This window comes from Schistocerca piceifrons, chromosome 5 (genome assembly GCF_021461385.2).
Source record: "Schistocerca piceifrons isolate TAMUIC-IGC-003096 chromosome 5, iqSchPice1.1, whole genome shotgun sequence".
In the NCBI taxonomy this organism is placed as follows: Eukaryota; Metazoa; Arthropoda; class Insecta; order Orthoptera; family Acrididae; genus Schistocerca; species Schistocerca piceifrons.
The window spans coordinates 191,533,642-191,555,818 of record NC_060142.1 but is presented as its reverse complement, the minus strand read 5'-3'; the positions used below and the strand labels follow the sequence as shown (position 1 = coordinate 191,555,818).

Here is a 22,177-nt window from a genome sequence, read left to right as displayed (position 1 = left end):
ACTTAATGATTGACTGGCTCTTGATTCTGCTGTCATCCATGCCAGTTTATCCATACTTTCTCTTTGGAGATGTAGACTGTCATTAATAAAGCTGCATCTATCTCTACAGTTGTCCAGTTCCAAAACTATACATGGCACTTTAATTGATAAAAGAAGTCACTAAAACTATATATTAACTGGTCCCATAGAGCTGTAATTTTTTCCCCAGTCATAAAGCCTCAAAACAGAATGAAACTCAGCATTTCTTTCATTTTTTATTGAATTTACCAAGCCATATCCAATAATGTAGTCCTGATCTTCATCGAGACTCTTTTCTGCCCCATCCTTTGTTACCACGTGATTCTCCTTTGCAGTATCCTTACACAAAGATTCAAGGTGTTGTATCTACATTCCTACTCTGTTAACTACAGGGAAGTGCATGCAGAGGGTATTTCCTATTGTACTATTTATTAGAGCTGCTTCCTGTTTCATTCACACATGAAACGCAGGAAGAATGACTATTTAAATGCCTGTATCTGTGTTGTAATTAATCTAATCCTGTCCTCACAATCCCTACAGTGATGTGTATGGGGTACAGTATATTCTTAAGAGTCATCATTTAAAGCTTGTTCTTGAAACTTTGTAAATAGGCTTTTTCAGGGTAGTTTGCAGCTATCTTCAGGTATCTGTCAATTGCGTTTCTCCAGCATCGCTATGACACTGTCCTGTGGATTTTACCTTTGATACTGGCCCTTCTCTGTACATGTCCAATACCTTCTGTTAATCCTATTTGGTACAGGTCCCACACACACTCAAGCAATATTCGGATGGGTTGCATCATTGATTTGTAAACAGTGTCTTTTGTGGACTGATTGTGTTTCCCAAATTATACCAATAAACTGAAGTTTGCCTCCTTCTTATCATTATTCCATTTCATATCCTTAAAAATTTTTACACCCAGATATTTGTATGAGTTGACCAATTCCAACTGTGACTCATTGATATTTTACTAGGTTGGAACAACACACAAGTGTTACGGAAATGGTTCGGGAACTCAAATGGGAATCCCAGGAGGGAAAGCGACATTGTTTTGGAGGAACACAGAAAATTTAGGGAACCGGCATTTAAAGCTGACTGCAGAACGATCCTACTGTCACCAGCATACATTTTGTTAAATAACCACAAAGATAAGATATGAGTAATTAGGGCTTGTATTGAGGCATATAGACAGTCATTTTTCTCTTGCTCTGTTTGTGAGTCGAACAGGAAAGGAAATGACTAATAGTGGTACAGGGTACCCTATGCCATGTGCTGTATGGTTGCTTGTGGAGTACGTGTAACGTGCTGCGTCCTCCCTACTAAAACAAGTCTTCATTCGTCACATATTTTGCTTAATACCCCACACAAACTGTACTTTTAATAATATGCATAGGTGCGGTACTGTGTCAAATGCCTTTTGGAAGTTCTGTGTGTATTGGAAATTCTATTTGTATTGTATCATCTGACGGAGACTGTAGTAATTTTTACCTAAATTTTCCTGCAGCTGCTAACCTCTCCCAGGAGTGCTACTTAAAAGTACGAAATTTGTGCTGCTTCTTTCTACTATATCAGAAACACATGATTTTCTAGTGAAAGCCTGCTGAACTCTGCTTATGCATATGTGTTTCTGTAGCTGTTTATCATATATGTACTGTAATAATTCTTGTATTATCAGAAAAAAAATCTAGTCTCTCGCCTTAAACAAAATGAGAGCTCATTGACCTACACAGTGTGGTTGGGTGGTGTAGGATCAAATCTCTTGGGAAGTCATTTATAATTTCAGATTTTCCAATTATAAAATGTTCAAATCACTGAGCATTACTTGCAGCATATGTTTTCTTCACAAAGAACTAAAACAAGTAATTTTATGTAATCAAATCCAAAAGGTAGGGTGTGGATGGCAATCTTATGATATTCTCAGTTTTTAGGATTGTTAGTAGTTCTGATAATCTGACAATTGTATAATTTCTCTTACAGAAGACTTCTGAAAACATTACAGGGTTATTAGAAATGATTGAAGCGATTTCACAGTTCTACAATAACTTTATTGTTTGAGATATTTTCACAATGCTTTGCACACACATACAAAAACTCAAAAAGTTTTTTTAGACATTCACAAATGTTCGATATGTGCCCCTTTAGTTATTCGGCAGACATCAAGCCGATAATCAAGTTCCTCCCACACTCGGCCCAGCATGTCCCCATCAATGAGTTCGAAAGCATCGTTGATGCGAGCTCGCAGTTCTGGCACGTTTCTTGGTAGAGGAGGTTTAAACACTGAATCTTTCACATAACCCCACAGAAAGAAATCGCGTGGGGTTAAGTCGGGAGAGCGTGGAGGCCATGACATGAATTGCTGATCATGATCTCCACCACGACCGATCCATCGTTTTTCCAATCTCCTGTTTAAGAAATGCCGAACATCATGATGGAAGTGCAGTGGAACACCATCCTGTTGAAAGATGAAGTCGGCACTGTGGGTCTCCAGTTGTGGCATGAGCCAATTTTCCAGCATGTCCAAATACACGTGTCCTGTAACGTTTTTTTCGCAGAAGAAAAGGGGCCGTAAACTTTAAACTGTGAGTTTGCACAAAACACGTTAACTTTTGGTGAATTGCGAATTTGCTGCACGAATGCGTGAGGATTCTCTACCGCCCAGATTCACACATTGTGTCTGTTCACTTCACCATTGAGAAAAAATGTTGCTTCATCACTGAAAACAAGTTTCGCACTGAACGCATCCTCTTCCATGAGCTGTTGCAACCATGCCGAAAATTCAAAGCGTTTGACTTTGTCATCGGGTGTCAAGGCTTGTAGCAATTGTAAACGGTAAGGCTTCTGCTTTAGCCTTTTCCGTAAGATTTTCCAAACCGTCGGCTGTGGCACGTTTAGCTCCCTGCTTGCTTTATTCGTCGACTTCCGCGGGCTACGCGTGAAACTTGCCCGCACGCGTTCAACCATTTCTTCGCTCACTGCAGGCCGACCCGTTGATTTCCCCTTACAGCGGCATCCAGAAGCTTTAAACTGCGCATACCATCGCCGAATGGAATTAGCAGTTTTTGGATCTTTGTTGAACTTGGTCCTGAAGTGTTGTTGCACTGTTATGACTGACTGATGTGAGTGCATTTCAAGCACGACATACGCTTTCTCGGCTCCTGTCACCATTTTGTCTCACTGCGCTTTCGAGCGCTCTGGCGGCAGAAACCTGAAGTGCGGCTTCAGCCAAACAAAACTTTATGAGTTTTTCTACGTATCTGTAGTGTGTCGTGACCATATGTCAATGAATGGAGCTACAGTGAATTTATGAAATCGCTTCAATCATTTGTAATAGCCCTGTATATTAAATTATGAAATTACAAAAATATGTGGAGAATTGTACATTTCCTTAACTGATCATGATATGATTGCAGTGTAGTAATTAAAAATGTTGAATTGACACTGAATTGATTAGATGTGCATTGAAATATGTATATTTTATTAATAGGAATGACCGGAATGAAAGTAGAGGGAAGGGAAGGAACTGAGGACCCCATGAACACTGATGATAATGTAGTGACAAATTCTTATAAGCTACTTGATGAAGTTGCTGTTTCCTTGGAACAGAAGTGTATTCTCCATATTTGTGGCCAAAGGTATGTTTTATTGCTATCTTAGTCTTAGATTAATGAAAACCACATTTATACCACAATTGTGCAACCCTTATTGCATTTTAAGGGCTTTAATTATAGTACCCTGCTCATAATCTATCTAGTAGGCCTACTTACAATTTGTCAACAATTAGTGTTGAAGACAGGGAGACAAGTCATGGGAGAAGTCTTTTGTCAGATTAATAATTATTGGTCTGGTACCACTGTCATTCTACCTGTGGTATGTACGTAGCTACCTTTATGATTTTGAGGTTTGTTCCATGTTTGTGTCTTAGATATTCAAGTCATTGTAAGTAAAATGGCATTTTCAGTGTTGGCAGTTTTTCTGTTGCATACTGCAATTGGTAACTGTTCACACAGGTTGCAGTTATTAACTTTTGGCACTTTGAATGGTGGGAAGTGAACATTACGAATGATGAATGGGATGGTTGGAGAAAACAGCATTTGATAAAAGACATCTTGATGTGGGGCATATGAAATTATGTAGCAGCATAATGCAGAATATTGTCATATAAAACATAATGCTCCCTAAAAATTAAACTGTTCTCATAGGTTCCTGCATAACCACAACCTTGGAAATTGGTACAGTTTGAAAATCTGCACAGACCTTTCAAACACATTATTGGGCTATGCTTCAGATTAGCTCATCACCACAGCGGTTTTTTTTTTTTTTCCACACACACACACACACACACACACACACACACACACACACACACACACACACCAACTCACAACCAAGCTCTGATGTAACCTAGATCCGGGGCTACTTTATAGAAAACATTGTTAGCCAGACAGTTTTCCATCAGTCACTTTCATTAGCTTTGCCAACTCACAATCAAAGCATAACGAAACAGTAACCGAAGATATCTTGTTGTATTGTGAGAAACATACAACACAAGAAATATATACAAAAACCTAACTTTATAATCCATAATAGTAGGATTAGTAATCATCAAACTCACACTATGCATGTTGAAAACAAAAGTAATAAATTTGTATCTTCCATTGAAACAAGTCATTAGTAATCCATTAATCCTGAGCTAATAATGAGCATCAAAATGAACACAGGGAATAGCGAACACAGAGAGTTGTCCTAGCGAGACTGAATACCATAACTCCCAAATCCTCCATAAATAAATGAAACAAGCAACGGACCTGATCCCCATTGGCTATACAAAACATATCACAACAACAGAAACAATGCCAAATTCAAATGAAATCAAAAACCCCAAGATTGGTGAGCTTTTACAGCTTGAAATTTAGTGTTGACTTCAATGCGAGATACTTATAATAGTTTCCACAACAAAGCTTTGTCTCAAAACCAGGCAGAAAGTCCAAAGAGATTCTGGTCGTATGTAAAGTATACTAGCATCAAGACACAATCAATGCCTTCACTTCGTGATAGCAATGGAAACACTTTCGAACACAGTGCTGCTAAAGCAGAGCTACTAACCACAGCCCTCCAAAATGCCTTCACAAAAGAAGACGAAGCAAATATTTCAGAATTTGAGTCAGGAGCAGCTGCCAACAGGAGAAACTTAGAAGTAGATACTCTCAGAGTAGTGAAACAACTTAAATCACTTAATAAAAGCAAAGATTTAGAAGACAATCTGAGCAGCCTTCTGAGGTTGTTCACAGATGATGCTGCCATTTATCGCCTAGTAAAGTCATCGTAAGAAGCAAACAAATTGCAAAACAATTTAGAAAATTTATCTGTATGATGCAAAAATTTGCAATTGATCCTAAATAATGAACAGTGTAAGGTCATCCACATGAATGCTAAAAGGAATCCGTTAAACTTTGGTTACATGATAAATCAATCAAATATAAAGGCTGTAAATTCAGCTAAAAACCTAGGAATTACAATTATGAACAATTTAAATTGCAAAGAACACGTAGAAAATGTGGGGGAGGCGAACAAAAGAAACCATACCAAGTGGTCCAGCACTGGTTGCTTGACCATCTCAGAAAAAATTTATATTTTCTAGGTGAATTCCCCAGTGTTTAGTAGTCACAAAAATATTTTTTTAAAAAATTTATTGTTTATTATTTTGAAATGGTGGCCATATTTGTTCCAGGCCGCATACATTTTTTCGTATTTGCAAGTGTCTACATTTTTTGCAATTATTCAGTAGTGGATTGTCCTAAGCCTTTCAGATAAAATACATTTAGTTCAACACACTCTGGGCTACAAATTAACATCATTACCACTTAGCTGAACGTGTTCTTTAATATATTTTTAATAGTTCAAATTTAAAAAACTCAATTTTTGAACAGTAGTTTTACGAAGAAAGATTAATTTCTCAGCTTTAATATTTTTCCTGCTATTACACTGTATGGTGTAGTTACTTTTTTTAAAAGTATCAATGGTGAACAGCTTACACTTAAAAAATACACTATTTTAAAAAATGGATTTTTTTTAATTTTTACATTTGTGGCCTGCAATATCTGATAAAAATCTGAAAATTTCACAGTTAATAGACCTTTATGATATCGAAATTCAGTACAAATTTCAACTTTGAGATTCAATTGCAAGTTATGGAAAAAAGATTACAAACATGAGTCAAAAATACATTTTTTAACATCTGCAATATCTGGTAGGCTAATCAAATAAAGTATACCAACTGCATAATGTAACACACCACATTAACTAGCTAATGATTATTTGTCAAAACAGTGCTGTGGTAATTGTTTCAGCAGGCTGACAATTGCATGTGCAAGCCTAAAGACTTCGTAGTCATATTAATTTCCTCTACGAGGAGGATGTAGCGCACAGCGTTCGTCGGTTGGAGAAGCTGCGCTTGAAACAGTCACAGCTGCTGAGTAATCTGGCTTTTCTACAACATTGTCGTGACAAGGAGGTTGTACCTAATTTCGCAGTTGTCAAACATCACATCCGAACTGCTGCAGTGAATAGAATTTTGCGGAAGACAAGTCATGCGATCGTCAGGGAGAGGATACATCATACGAGGTATGAACTGGATGCCAACGCTCGCTCTTTATATAGTTGCCATCTGTTTTTGTCTGCAGTTTTGTCACCTTGGGACTGGGAATGGGTAGACACGACCTTGGCTGCACATCAGCGAGCTAATTTAAGCAAGACTACAGCAAAACAGGCTGATAAATTTGTGCTCCTAAACTGGGGAAAAGGAACTTCTGGGTCCAGCGACGCACATCGCACTGTTATCAACTTCTCCGACAAAGAAAGTGACGACGCCACCATCTCGGTTCTCAGTAAGGGACTGAACTTTTCTCCAGCTCCACAAAAGCTACCAGTGGCTGAAATTATCAGTGGAGTAGAACAAGCGGTTCGGCACCTTCCTGAAGAGGCAACAGATGATATAAGGCTTGCAACTAGTCGGATTTTAGCAACAGCCAAGCCTCCTAAGCCCAATGTGAGCAGAGTGGAGAAACTGGCATTGAAATCGTTGGGGAAGGATGAAGAGTTAGTTGTACTACCAGCAGACAAAGGCAATGCCACAGTTATCCTCAATGCTACCGATTATCATAAGAAAGTGGCCATATTATTGGAAGATGCCACATACCGTATTCTTAAACGGGATCCTACAGCAGCACTTAGTAGGAAGACAGGGGAGCTACTGAAGAACTCTGGCCTCCCAGAAGAACTAGTCAAGAATCTACGACCAAGAGCGTCAAGGCCACCCAGGTTATATGGTCTACCCAAAGTCCATAAGGATGGGGTTCCGTTGAGACCTATTGTCAGTGCTATTGGGTCTCCTACATATCGGTTGGCAAAATACTTAACCAAATTATTAGCACCTATAGTCGGCCACTGTAGCCATCATATTACTAACTCAAAAATGTTTGTTGACATTATAAAGCAGATGAGGATAGGTCCGAATGACATCATGATCAGCCTAGATGTGGTTTCTTTGTTTGCAAAGGTTCCAGTGGAAGATACGTTAAAAATGTTGGCTGCTCATTTCTCTCCTGAAATACTGAAGTTATTTCGACACACCTTGACGACCACCTATTTTTTGTATGGTGGAAATTATTATGAAATGATTGACGGAACAGCCATGGGTTCGCCACTGTCACCAGCCATAGCTAACTTCTTCATGGAGGATTTCGAAGAACGAGCATTGAACAGTGTTCCCTTACGTCCATCCTGCTTCTTCAGGTATGTTGACGGTACATTTTTAATCTGGCCACATGGCAGTGAGGCACTGCAGCAGTTTGTTGATCATTTGAATGGTATACATCAGAACATAAGATTTACAGTGGAGGTGGAGAAGGATGGAAAGTTGCCCTTCTTAGGTGTACTGGTGTAGCGAAAATCAGATGGACGTCTCGGACATTCTGTGCACAGAAAACCGACGCATACAGATTTATATCTAAACGCACGTAGTTTTCACCACTCAGCTCAGAAGAGAGCTATGCTGAACACCTTGGTACACAGAGCAAGGACTATTTCGGACAAGGATCATCTCGGCTCCGAGATTAACCATCTGACGACAGTATTCATAAATAATGGTTATTCTGATCGTGATATCAGATCTACTCTGGTGAAGAAACCAAGGAAGAACGCTTTTCGAACAGATCAAGAGGACCAACACATCGCGTGGCTACCATTCTGCGGTGCAACGACCAGCAAGATCGGCAGAGTCCTGAGCCGGCAAGGAATCAGACCAGTCTTCCGGCCACCCAGGAAGATTAAGGAAATGCTGCAACCTGTGAAAGATAATCTTGGCCTGAGAGTACCGGGAATTTACAGCATTCCTTGCGAGTGTGGCAAAAGTTATGTGGGCCAGTCTATAAGAACTGTCGCCGATCGCGGTGTGGAACATCACCGTCACCTGAAATACAGGTATCTAGAAAAATCAGCGGTGGCTGAGCACAGCTTGTTAAATAAACATAAGATTTTATTCGATGAAACAAGACTACTTGCTCACGCTTCAAACTATTGGGACTCTGTCATCAGGGAAGCAGTTGAAATTAGACTCTGTGAAAATAATTTCAACAGAGATTCCGGTTATGCACTCAGCAATGCATGGAAGCGCGCAATTGATATAGAAAGAACGCAGAGGGAGACTTCTTACATTCCTCGCAGTTCTCTGCCTGTTGCGAATGGATGGCGCTGCAAGCAATGCTGGATAAAGCGCGCAAACAAAATCTATGGATATAGAGGCTGCCACCTCAGTAGGCATCGGTTTCACCGTGACGTCATCCAGCCAATGAGAAGCCGTCCACTGCTTATAAAAGCGGAAGCCTCACCGGTCCACGACAGTCAGTTTTACCCCTGACGAAGATGACGGAGGTAGTCATCGAAAGCTTGGGATTTTATCCAAATTTGACGCGGCAAGTAAACCGAGAACTTTTTATGCAAGGACTCTGTCGCGAAAGACTTCGTAGTCATGCTATACAAGTCTGATTGTTGTCTCCCCCTTAAACCAACAAATGTCTACTCACCCTTATTTAGCTAAAAGTTCTTGAAGTGTGCAGTTGAAAAATGATGTCTCAGTGTTCTGTTGGTGTTATTATTGATGAAACATGTCATAAAAGTGTTTGTGGAGTGCATCCTAAAGACATTACTTTAATCGAAGATTACAGTGAAGAAGAAAAAGTGTTGTTTTACTTACGAGTCGGCCCAGAGGTCAAATCAACATGCAAGTACCATGAAATGAAATAGTTAAACAATTTTCATCACCTCTTTTGTCAGTCTTGCATGGACCTTTTTGAGAAACATAAGAAACCTATAACAAAAGGTCTGTGAGAAATAACATTTGATCATTGTTCTAAAAATAAAAGCCCTTTTGTCAATCTCATACCAGGAAAATCATTGTGTCTAGCATGTAAATCTAAGATATTTGTAATTCACAAGAGAAAGGATAGTGAAACCTCTGATACAGAATTTTGTAACTTATTAGCAACCATTAAAAAAGTAGATACAGCTTGTGAGATCTTGGGTATATCGCCTGCTAGTAAAATTAGAAAACTAAGTCAAGATAAAGGACCAAGTGCCTTGAATACAAAAATTGAGAAAGTGACAGCTACAGTCAAAAAGAATTTGGAAGTTCCATTTCAAAATACAATTTGTACTAAAACAGATGGAATTTCTAAAACTTCACCAACTGAATGTGATGATTTGATAGAAAAACTAAAAACTAAATGCAGTACTTCAAACAAAGAGGATAAAATTAAGATTATTAGTTTACCACCAAATTATTGGAGTTGAGCAGAAGTTAATGATGAATGTAATGTGCCTGAACGTCTTGTTAAATTAACAAGACAATTAATAAAAGAACAGGGAATTTTACCAGCAGTACAGAAGAAAAGTGCATCTAATTTGGTAGAGGAAAACACAATCAATAAAGTTATTAAGTATCATGACGATGAAAATAACAGTCGTTTGTGTTTCTGTGAAAGAAAATGGTTCTAAGATTCAAAGACAAAAAAGATTAATACTGTGTAATTTAAATGAACTGTTCACTGAATTTAAAAAAGAAATTCCTGACATTGAAGTTGGAAGATCAAAGTTTTGCTAGTTGAGACCAAGATGGTGTATTGTTGCTGGGGCATCTGGCACCCACAATGTTTGTGTTTGTTTGTATCATCAGAATGTAAAGTTGATGGTAGATGGGGCCAATCTTAGAGTTGACTATAAAGACCTTTTGGAAGTTATGGTATGCAATATTGACAGTTACAATTGTATGATCAAGGGAAAATGTGAAGATTGTCCAGACAAACAAGCCTTATTTGACATGTTTGAAGAATCTGAAGAAGACGATTTGATGCCTGACAGTATAAAATACAAACAATGAGTGACACAAGACAGAACTGAAATGGTGACAGTCATAAAATCACGAGAAGAATTTTTTGAAGTGTTGGTGGTTAACTTTGAAAATCTGAAAATGCATAATTTTTTTACAAAAGCTCAAAGTAAATTTTTGAAAGACAATAAAGCAAACCTTGGCAGCTGATGAATGCTTAGTTCTTGCTCACTTTTCAGAAAATTATTCCTTTTTTGTTCAAGATGAAGTACAAGGGCACCACTGGGTAAACAAACAGGCCACAGTTCATCCATTTGTATTCTATTATAAGGATGAAGATGAGCTAATGAGCCACAGCTTTTGTGTCATAAGTGACTACCTTGAACACAACACTACAGCAGTGCACATTTTTCAACTAAAATTAACAAACTACATTAAACAGCTCCACCATTCTATAAAAAAACTGATTTACTTTTTGGATGGGGCAGCAAGTCAATATAAAAACAAACAAAAAAATTATTAACATCTCCTTTCATAAAGAAGATTTTGGGTTTGATATAGAATGGCACTTTTTCGCTTCAGTGCTTGGGAAGAATGCTTGTGATGATGTCGGGGATACAACAAAGCGAGCTGTCACAAAAGGAAGCCTGTAGCCGACCGATGACAAAAGAAGAGTTTTTCTTTGTCATTATATCTCTCTGCTGTGGTTGTAATAAATCCTTGTTTTTGTTTACCTGTGTCTTACTATTGCTTATCAAGCATGTTTCCAAGGGAGATATAGCTGACAGTACTCTAGATTTCAATCATTTCATCAAAGGCTATGTGTTTGATGTACATATCATGCCATTTGTAATCTTCCATGCTGATTTAGATTTCTGTTGGTTAGACTGTAATGCAAAAGTAGGTAAATGGGTTACAACGTCAAGCATCCTTCTCATCATTTGAATGCTGGTTACACTACATGAGTAGCCATGTCATTCAGAACTGCTGAGGCTGCAAGTCCATGGTATTACGTAAGTGCCTTGACAAACTACTTGTCACAGGGCACATGGGTTAGCACGCAAACAGGAACAATTTCAGGCTTCCTGAATTATGCAGAAAAGTTTCATAAGGGGATGGGATGTTTATGTGATGGATCTGTCTTTCTTATTCAGTTCAGGATTGTGACAGTGTCTGCATAGAAGGCATATTTACATTGTAATGTAGGTGCATCCAGTATCGTCATCCATTCACTCATTCACACATATTTTGTAGATTCCATCATAGGGTGAATGTAAATGAGTCACATTATACATGATCACAGAAATGAAGTTATCTAAATTACTAAAAGGGTAAAACAGTCACCTGAATCCAGTTGCAGGTTGCCCATCTTATGGTTTCCAGGGGCAACAAAAATTAAATTTTCGGTATTCCATATAATTGATGACCAAATCTAAAAATTTTAAATGCTGTAATAATTTACTACTTCAGAGCTATAATCTTACATTAAAGGTTTAACAATGTAAGTCAAATATTAAAGTTAGAGACTGTGTTTATGTCTTGAGGCAGAATAACCAATGGTGTGTAGATTATACAAACTAAAGTTGTCCAGTATTTGAGAGTGGGAGATTTAGCAACTTCCAACATAGCAAGAGTGGGATAGCTGATGTTTGTGACTGGACTGAAGTAGGTGGTGATGGGATGATGTATGGGACAGGTCTTGCTGTTACTGTTTTCAGCTTACATGCCCTTTGCTGACATGCCCATCCCCCTTTCCCACCAACATTCCCCCTTACCCCTCTCCTAGAAACAGGTGGCCTGTTGACTGCATATCATATGACCTTCAAGCCTTTACATTTCTGATAATGGTGGCCTCTTGCCATTCAGAGTTTTCATTTCTCTGTTCCTCTGCCACCATAGCACCTGGACGGCCCACAGAATCAGTTTAAAACACAATACTTTCCTCTTGGAATCAACTGACACTGTGCTGTAATTGCGGTGTTCAGTTCAAAGTGCTGTTGACCTGTACATTATTTTTAAGCTACCATCTTACTTGTTGTTGCCAGTGGTGACATTACCTCAGTCCTTTAGGTATAATGGTTAATATACGAGGGCAGTTCAATAAGTAATGCAACACATTTTTTTCTGAAACAGTGGTTGTTTTATTCAGCATTGAAATACACCAGGTTATTCCCCAATCTTTTAGCTACACAACACTATTTTTCAACGTAATCTCCATTCAATGCTACGGCCTCATGCCACCTTGAAATGAGGGCCTGTATGCCTGCATGGTACCATTCCACTGGTCGATGTCGGAGCCAACGTCGTACTGCATCAATAACTTCTTCATCATCCGCGTAGTGCCTCCCACGGATTGCATCCTTCATTGGGCCAAACATGTGGAAATCCGATGGTGCGAGATCGGGGCTGTAGGGTACATGAGGAAGAACAGTCCACTGAAGTTTTGTGACCTCCTCTCGGGTGCGAAGACTTGTGTGAGGTCTTGCATTGTCATGAAGAAGGAGAAGTTCGTTCTGATTTTTGTGCCTACGAACACGCTGAAGTCGTTTCTTCAATTTCTGAAGAGTAGCACAATACACTTCAGAGTTGATCGTTTGACCATGGGGAAGGACATAACCCCTTCAACATCCCAGAAGACTGTAACCATGACTTTACCGGCTGAGTGTATGGCTTTAAACTTTTTCTTGGTAGGGGAGTGGGTGTGGCGCCACTCCATTGATTGCCGTTTTGTTTCAGGTTCGAAGTGATGAACCCATGTTTCATCGCCTGTAACAATCTTTGACAAGAAATTGTCACCCTCAGCCACATGACGAGCAAGCAATTCCGCACAGATGGTTCTCGTTTGCTCTTTATGGTGTTCGGTTAGACAACGAGGGACCCAGCGGGAACAAACCTTTGAATATCCCAACTGGTGAACAATTGTGACATCACTACCAACAGAGATGTCAAGTTGAGCACTGAGTTGTTTGATGGTGATCCGTCGATCATCTCGAACGAGTGTGTTCGCACGCTCCGCCATTGCAGGTGTCACAGCTGTGCACGGCCGACTCGCACGCGGGAGATCAGACAGTCTTGCTTGACCTTGCGGCGATGATGACACACGCTTTGCCCAACGACTCACTGTGCTTTTGTCCACTGCCAGATCACCGTAGACATTCTGCAAGCGCCTATGAATATCTGAGATGCCCTGGTTTTCCTCCAAAAGAAACTCGATCACTGCCCGTTGTTTGCAACGCACATCCGTTACAGACGCCATTTTAACAGCTCGGTACAGCGCTGCCACCTGTCGAAAGACAATGAAACTATACGAGACGAAGCGGGAATGTTTGAAAATATTCCACAAGAAATTTCCGGTTTTTTCAACCAAAATTGGCCGAGAAAAAAAATGTGTTGCATTACTTATTGAACTGCCCTCGTACATATCTTCATGCAGGCTCGTATTATTTTTTTTAATGACTTGTGGTCAGCTGTTGAGCAGACTTTTACAGAATAGCTCCCAACACTTCCACGCTCTTGCAGAGTCCATAGCATAATTGATTTGACACTGTCTTTGTGTGAAACGGATACCTTATTCTACAGTGAATGAGTCTATTGTTCAGTTGTTTATTAGTGTCATGGAATTGTACTACCATGTGCTCTTAACTGTTTTTACAATTACATGCTGTAGACCATAGTTGCAGTGGGCATTCTAGTGAGATCCTCTCCTGGGAATGTAGAATCTGTAGTAGAAGTAAGTTGATAGAGGAGCAGAAGTGTAAGATCTGTGCTCGTCAGGTGCAGTTACAATGTGCAAAGGAGGAACTAGATAGGTTGAGGAGGGTGAAGGGTGGTGGGGAATGGGAACTGGCAGTTGGCAAGAGGTAGGAGGAGGAGGTGGTATTCAGACAGTTATACTTTGCATATATGCAATAGATTTGACCAACTGTCACAGTTGAATGGAGAGGAGCCTTTTGTAGCTGTATATGTAGGGAACATGCAGCAGTCCTCAGCAGTTAGGAGGCCTAGGTCAGTTGCAAAGTCTAACAGAAAGAAGAAGATTCTGCTGCTAGGTAGTTTGCATGGTAGATGTGTGGGCCAGCAGTTGCAGGAAGTGTTGGGGAGTGAGTACCAGGTCACCAGCATTGTGAAGCCTAGTGCAGGCTCAGGTGACTGGCGGAATAGGAGAGTTATGTAGGAATTTTATGAAGGAGGATCAGGTAGTGATAGTGGGTGGAGCAGGAACTGTCTAGATAGGGACGGGGAATATGATGTAGGTGGTGACCTGGTAAAGATAGCTAGTCAAACTGGTGGCACTAATGTGCATTTTGTGCAACTGTTTCAGCATCATGATCGGCCGCATATTAATGTGGCTGTTAGGCACGTTAACATGAGGCTGGAGGGGGTGCTGACAGCAGAGGGCATGGGTCACATTTCAGTGGTGCCAGTTGGGTCTGTCAGTAGATTGGGTTTCCCTAGGCATGGCCTGTGCCTCAGTAGGTATGGGAAGGGGAGGCTGGCAAAACTTATAAGTGACAGTGTAATGTGTGGTGGTGAGATCACTCGTGGAAAAATTCCTGTAGTAGTTGGTGTTACAGCTGCACCTTTCTTAGACTGAAGTCAGCTGATGGGTATACCTGCTTAAAGGAAGTCCCTCTAACTAAGGGCTCACCTTCAGAGGACATCATGTTTCCAAGTAGAAGGAATTAGCATATTTCATCAAAGTATAAGAGGTATTAGAGATGAAGTTAGTGAACTGCTTATAGATGTTGACTCTGAAATTATTGGTATATTGGAGCACCACTTAAATTATTTGACAATTCAGAGGCTTCCTTTACCAGGATACAGACTAGTTGGCTGTGTTTCAAGGAGTTCCTTACTGGGGGGGGGGGGGGGGCTATGTATGTAAAAGAACAGTATTCCATTTGAGTCCATAGACATATCATGACACTGCACTGAACAGATATTTGAATGTTGTGCAAGGGCAGTTGAATTTAGTAAAACTAAACTTTGAATTGTTGTTGTTTATAGGTCCCCTAACTCTGACTTATAGCATTTCTGCTCAAGCTAGAGAGGATTCTTGGTTCACTTTGTAGGAAGTACCAGAAATTAGTTGTATGTGGTGACTTCAGTATAAATTTTGTATATGATGGTGCACGAATAAAGGATGTCGGTGGATCTCCTAAATTCGTATGATCTGATGCAGACTGTGTTTTTTCCAATCACGATGCAAGGGAACAGTAGCACAGTCATAGATAATATTTTTATTCAGTCTTCATTACTAGCTGGGCATTCTGTTAGTAAAAGGGTGAAAACAAATGTCACATATAATTACAAACTATGTAGGAAAGTTAATCCAACAGCAGTAGAGAGTTTTTTAAACCTTCTCAAGGAACAAGAGTGGCAGGATGTTTATAGTGCCGATAACATAGATGATAAATATAATGCTTTCCTTAACACATTTCTCATTCTCTTTGAGAGTTGCTTTCCATTATAACATTCTAATTGGGTACCAGGAGCATTAGGCAGCGTGGGTGGCTGACTAGTGGGATAAGGATATCATGTAGAACAATGTGGGAATTATATGAAAATGTTAGGAATAGTCAGAGTCAAGCCACAGTAGCCGTTTACAGACAGTATTGTTAGGTGCTTAAAAATGTTATTAGGAAGGCAAAGAGTATGTTGTATGCAAATAGAATAGCTAATTCACAGGATAAAAGTAAAACCATATGGTCAGTTGTGAAGGAAGTGTCTGGTCAGCAAGACAGGGTCGACGATATAAAATCAGTTTGTAGTAAAAATGTTTTTGTTACCGATAAATCAGATATATGTACAGTATTTAACAGTCATTTTCTGGGCATTGCTTCCACCTTTAAGCTCTTAGGTTTTCAAATCTCATCCGGTGAAAATTTATGACTACCACCAAATTATAAGTTAGGATGAATGGGCATAGACAGAGGGTGTATATTGGCAACACCCAATATCCTGTTGCAAAGCATGCTCTACAACATGACAATTGTTACCTAGGTGCCTGTTTCACCACACGTGACATCTGGATTCTTCCCCCAGACACCAGCTTCTCAGAACTCCACAGGTGGGAACTACCGTATTTACACGAATCTAAGCCGCACTTTTTTTCCAGTCTTTGTAATCCAAAAAACCGCCTGCGGCTTAGAATCGAGTGCAAAAAAAAAAAAGCGGAAGTTCTGAAAAATATTGGTAGGTGCCGCCACAACTAACTTCTGCCGTCGAATATATGTAGCGCTACACAGGCATGCTTTGTAGGCTCAGAGATAAATACTGGCACCACAACCTCTGCGTCAGTAAATAAATTAAAAAAAAAAAGGTGGAAGACGAGCTTTTTTTTCTCCGTCCCGAGTTTCGACCACTGCATTTTCATGCATTATCCAGCGAAGTAAGTACAAATCCCGTATTGTTCATCTTCGAATGTAGCAGAATTTCAATGTACTACGAAAATCTGACTGGCAAGACTTTTAGGGATGCTTGTCAATATGGCCAACTCTACGTTCTGAATTTTTTCCTACCTGTGAGAAGAGATGGTTGCTAATAGGAACCTGATGAAATGTGAATCACATTCAGTATTATCACAGTCTAACATTATCTTCACCATAAGAATAATACGAATATAAACATTTGGCCGTGTATTCTTTTTTCATGTTTGCTGCTATCTCATTTAAATACTGTCTGCCTAATAAACTACGAAACTTGAGTGAGACAACAGCAAACGCGGAAGAATATACGTATCGTGTCATGTTTATATTCGTATTATTCTTATGCCTAATAGTGATGCAGTCAGAAATGAAGCACGGCAACTGACTAGATTTTTAAATGTAAGATGACTAATTTCTGTGTAGCATTTGATGTACTAAAGAAGCGGCTGCAAAGATTTTCAAACGGAGAAAAATTTTCGCCTACCTCTCGTTCAGAACATGTTCTATCATACGCAGTCTATTATTTGGTTCTTGTTGATCACTATCAAAGAAAGCAGCAGTGTAAGTAACAACAAACAGCAGTCTCTTGCCGTTGTTTCGCTAATGAGATGATTCCTCTCCTTTTTTTTTTTTTTATTGTAAGCGGCGGTAGTGCGCACAAAAGCAAGCCATGCCGCGAGCGGCGACACGCCGTAAACACACACTATCAGAATGCGACAAACAATGCATGACGCAGTACAGTAATGCATTTTCAGCTTAGAGTGACGTAAACACCTATAACAAAGAAAACGGCACTTATCAGATCAAAGCAAAATAAGCAATCGATTCAAACCAGACGAAGCACGTGAAAAAGGAAGGGTACCTGTATAAATACGGACGGAGCGCCTGACGCTTAACTGCGAAGATTACGACTCGAACCAAACTACCGTATCGTCTTTCATTCGACCTAAATTGGGTCTCATATTACAATGGACCAACTTTGTTTCGATTTGGAGGTGCGGCCTAAAACTTTTCTCTCCCCTTGAATTTTGAGTCTCAAATTTCTGGTGCGGCTTAGATTCGGGAAATTTTTTTTCCCTGTATTTCGAGTCTCATTTTTCAGGTGCGGCTTAGATTCGAGTGCGGCCTAGATTCGAGTAAATACGGTATTGCTACAATGTGTATTTGGTTCTTGCCACCCGCCTGACCTTAATGTACATTAATTTATTCTTTCTAAGCATTACTTCAAGTAACAACTCCTTTCTTTGTTCTGTTTTAGTTTTCTACATCTTTCATTTTCTTACTTGTCTATTTTTTGCTGCTGCTCCCCCGCCACCTCCTACCTCTGTTACATACAATGCATTTAGCTTTTCCCTCTTATTAACTGTCTGTCTGCTTAGCTGAGGGGTAAGTGTTTGCAGTGAGTCTCCCACCAGTTGGCGCCTCCAAACCAACAATGCCACATGATCACTTCTTCCCCCCCCCCCCCCCCCCCTTATTAACTGGTGCACAATGTTTAAACAGTAATCTCTGTCTTGGATATTACCCTGTCTTCCACCTTTCAGTTCTCAGGTTTTCAAATCTTGTCCGGTGAAAATTAAAATACCAACAGTCAGTCAGTCTTTCCTTCTTATCCCATCTGGTAAGTCTCCCCTGACCCATGGTTCTGGGTGACTTTCCCGAAAGCTACCCCTTTTCCTAGACATCGCCAGTTCTTTTCCTTCACCACTCTTCCTTCCCTTTCAAACTTTCTACCTGAAGAAAGAGCCACTAGCTCCGAAAGCCTGCCTAATTATAACCTTCTTTTATGTGTGTTTTCTGCCACCACTTGGTGAGTAGATTTTTTTATCTATCAAATTCCATTATTTTGTCAAAAATTGATTCTTTTCATTGTTAAATTATGAGTAGTGATATTCTTCTCAAATGGATAATTACTGGAATTACTAGTAGATATCTTTGTTTATGTGTAGTGGAAGGAAAGCAACTAGTTTGATGAAAGTCATTGCTCCTTCTCTTATACCACTCAGCTGCTTTTTTTATTTAATACTGGCTACGTCAAGCTCTGTTTAATACAAACACTACAGTTATGTGAAATTTACGTCCCTGACAGATGTTCTGACAAACTGTACAGCAGTGGTTCTCAGGCAATCTGAGACCATTACCCTAAGGGTAATCAGACACTGGCTAGTAATCCCCCCCCCCCCCCCCTGCATGCATACACACACACACACACACACACACACACACACACACACACACACACACACACAGATTATATCAACAACATTAGCACATTACTAAACCCCTTTAGAATGAAAAAGAATTTTCTGTGAACATTTATTTCTGAAATGACAAAAGATAAATGATTATTTAGCTTCTGTGGGTGGTTTATTAAATCACAAGCTGATGAGTCAGTGACACAATTGGTGCTGCTTATTTCTAACAATCTTTTATTATAGAATGATTACGCAATTCTCAGCGCTTCCTACAGCTCCTCAGAAAGGAAAGCTAGCTGTCTATACTGAGACTAGACACTTATTACAAAATATACTTTCTTTGCACTACTCCTCCCCCTAGCAACACTTGCTTCATACAGGGTGTTTCAAAAATGATCGGTATATTTGAAACGGCAATAAAAACTAAACGAGCAGCAATAGAAATTCACCGTTTGTTGCAATATGCTTGGGACAACAGTACATTTTCAGGCGGACAAACTTTCAAAATTACAGTAGTTACAATTTTCAACAACAGATGGCGCTGCAAGTGATGTGAAAGATACAGAAGACAACGCAGTCTGTGGGTGCGCCATTCTGTACGTCGTCTTTCTGCTGTAAGCGTGTGCTGTTCACAACGTGCAAGTGTGCTGTAGACAACATGGTTTATTCCTTAGAACAGAGGATTTTTCTGGTGTTGGAATTCCACCGCCTAGAACACAGTGTTGTTGCAACAAGACGAAGTTTTCAATGGAGGTTTAATGTAACCAAAGGACCGAAAAGCGATACAATAAAGGATCTGTTTGAAAAATGTTCAGCGGACTGGGAACGTGACGGATGAACGTGCTGGAAAGGTAGGGCGACCGCGTACGGCAACCACAGAGGGCAACGCGCAGCTAGTGCAGCAGGTGATCCAACAGCGGCCTCGGGTTTCCGTTCGCCGTGTTGCAGCTGCGGTCCAAATGACGCCAATGTCCACGTATCGTCTCATGCGCCAGAGTTTACACCTCTATCCATACAAAATTCAAACGCGGCAACCCCTCAGCGCCGCTACCATTGCTGCACGAGAGACATTCGCTAACGATATAGTGCACAGGATTGATGACGGCGATATGCATGTGGGCAGCATTTGGTTTACTGACGAAGCTTATTTTTACCTGGACGGCTTCGTCAATAAACAGAACTGGCGCATATGGGGAACTGAAAAGCCCCATGTTGCAGTCCCATTGTCCCTGCATCCTCAAAAAGTACTGGTCTGGGCCGCCATTTCTTCCAAAGGAATCATTGGCCCATTTTTCAGGTCCGAAACGATTACTGCATCATGCTATCTGGACATTCTTCGTGAATTTGTGGCGGCACAAACTGCCTTAGACGACACTGCGAACACCTCGTGGTTTATGCAAGATGGTGCCCGGCCACATCGCATGGCCGACGTCTTTAATTTCCTGAATGAATATTTCGATGATTGTGTGATTGCTTTGGGCTATCCAAAACATACAGGAGGCGGCATGGATTGGCCTCCCTATTCGCCAGACATGAACCCCTGTGACTTCTTTCTGTGGGGACGCTTGAAAGACTAGGTGTACCGCCAGAATCCAGAAACAATTGAACAGCTGAAGCAGTACATCTCATCTGCATGTGAAGCCATTCCGCCAGACACGTTGTCAAAGGTTTCGGGTAATTTCATTCAGAGACTACGCCATATTATTGCTACGCATGGTGGATATGTGGAAAATATCGTTCTATAGAGTTTCCCAGACCGCAGCGCCATCTGTTGTTGAAAATTGTAACTACTGTAATTTCGAAAGTTTGTCTGCCTGAAAATGTACTGTTGTCCCAAGCATATTGCAACAAACGGTGTATTTCTATCGCTGCTCGTTTAGTTTTTATTGCCGTTTCAAATATACCGGTCATTTTTGAAACACACTCCCATTTAAAAGCAACAAAGTTAAAATGTGTGTACTATACTTATTGTTTGTACATCACTTTATAATTGGACTCCTTATTTCTGAACTGACTGAAATTGGAAGATTTCGGGCTACCCACGCTTTGTCTCTCATCACTGCCACTAAAAGTAATAATAATAATAATAATAATAATAATAATAATAATAATAATAATAACAACAACAACAACAACAACAACAACAACAACAGCAACAATTCACTGGAAGCCCTACAACAGTGTTGTGGCATTACATAGCTACTGTTGGGCTCACAACTGGTTTGTTTATCTGTTGCTGAGTGAATAATAGAACAACTTCAGGTCCATTGCAGGAACTACCTATGACTCGAAGTATGTATTTTGGTGAGATATTTAATGACATGTAACATCTAAGTGTCAGTTTTAGCATCAGAGATGCTCGAATGCTGTTGCTTTCACCCCTCACAAAATTTCATTTTACCCATCGGAGGGTAAGTACCCACAGGTTAGGAACTGCTGTTGTGGAAGAAGTGACTAATAAGGTAATTTTTACATTGCTTTTTGAATAGTCAGGGATTTTCAATTATTGCCTGACATCTACTGGCACCTGCTCTATAACTTTACATCAGAGTACAAACTCCATTCAGAACTCTAGATAAGAATGCACAGTTTATCTGGAAACTATTTTTACTTCTACTATTGAGGTTAAATCCAATTTTGTTACTAAGCATGAGTAGTATTAAGAAGTACATAGATTGGCATGTAAGTATAAGATACGTTAGGTCCCTGAAGAGACTTACGCAAATCATTCGTTTATCAATGTGAATTAGGATAGAATCCTACTCACCACACACAAGAGGCACTGAACAAAAGATATAAAAATAAAAATATATGTGCAACAGTACTTTTCAATGTGCTTGTCTCCTGTTTGTCACCTGCTCGTGCTGAGAACATTTTATCCTAATTCATATTGTTAATCCATCTCAGATTTCCCATGTTAGTATATGAGCTTTGTGCTGTAGCAACACCCCTCCAAGCAGACTTCACAACAGATGAGCAATGCAGGAAAGCTATCTGATTGTGAAATCCTGCTGCAAGTACTGGAAAGTTCTGAGGCAACATGATGTAAGACAGCAGTCAATCACAGTGGCGAGTTGAAGTACCTCATGTCGTGGTAATCAAGGTGAAGCCCAGTCATAGTAAAGCTGCACAAATTTACTATAAATACCTAGCAT

The 22,177-nt window shown here is 40.0% G+C and overlaps 1 protein-coding gene across 2 annotated transcripts in view; it reads left to right on the top strand.

The window, feature by feature from the left end:
• LOC124798168 (WD repeat-containing protein 89) overlaps nt 1-22,177 on the top strand; it is a 275,773-nt gene that overhangs the window by 23,932 nt on the left and 229,664 nt on the right. For both annotated transcript variants that reach the window (XM_047261450.1, XM_047261451.1), the window contains one exon: nt 3,503-3,650. In XM_047261450.1, coding sequence (XP_047117406.1) covers nt 3,505-3,650 — 146 coding nt within the window. In that variant the 5' untranslated portion in view covers nt 3,503-3,504. The remainder of the gene's footprint in view (nt 1-3,502; nt 3,651-22,177) is intronic.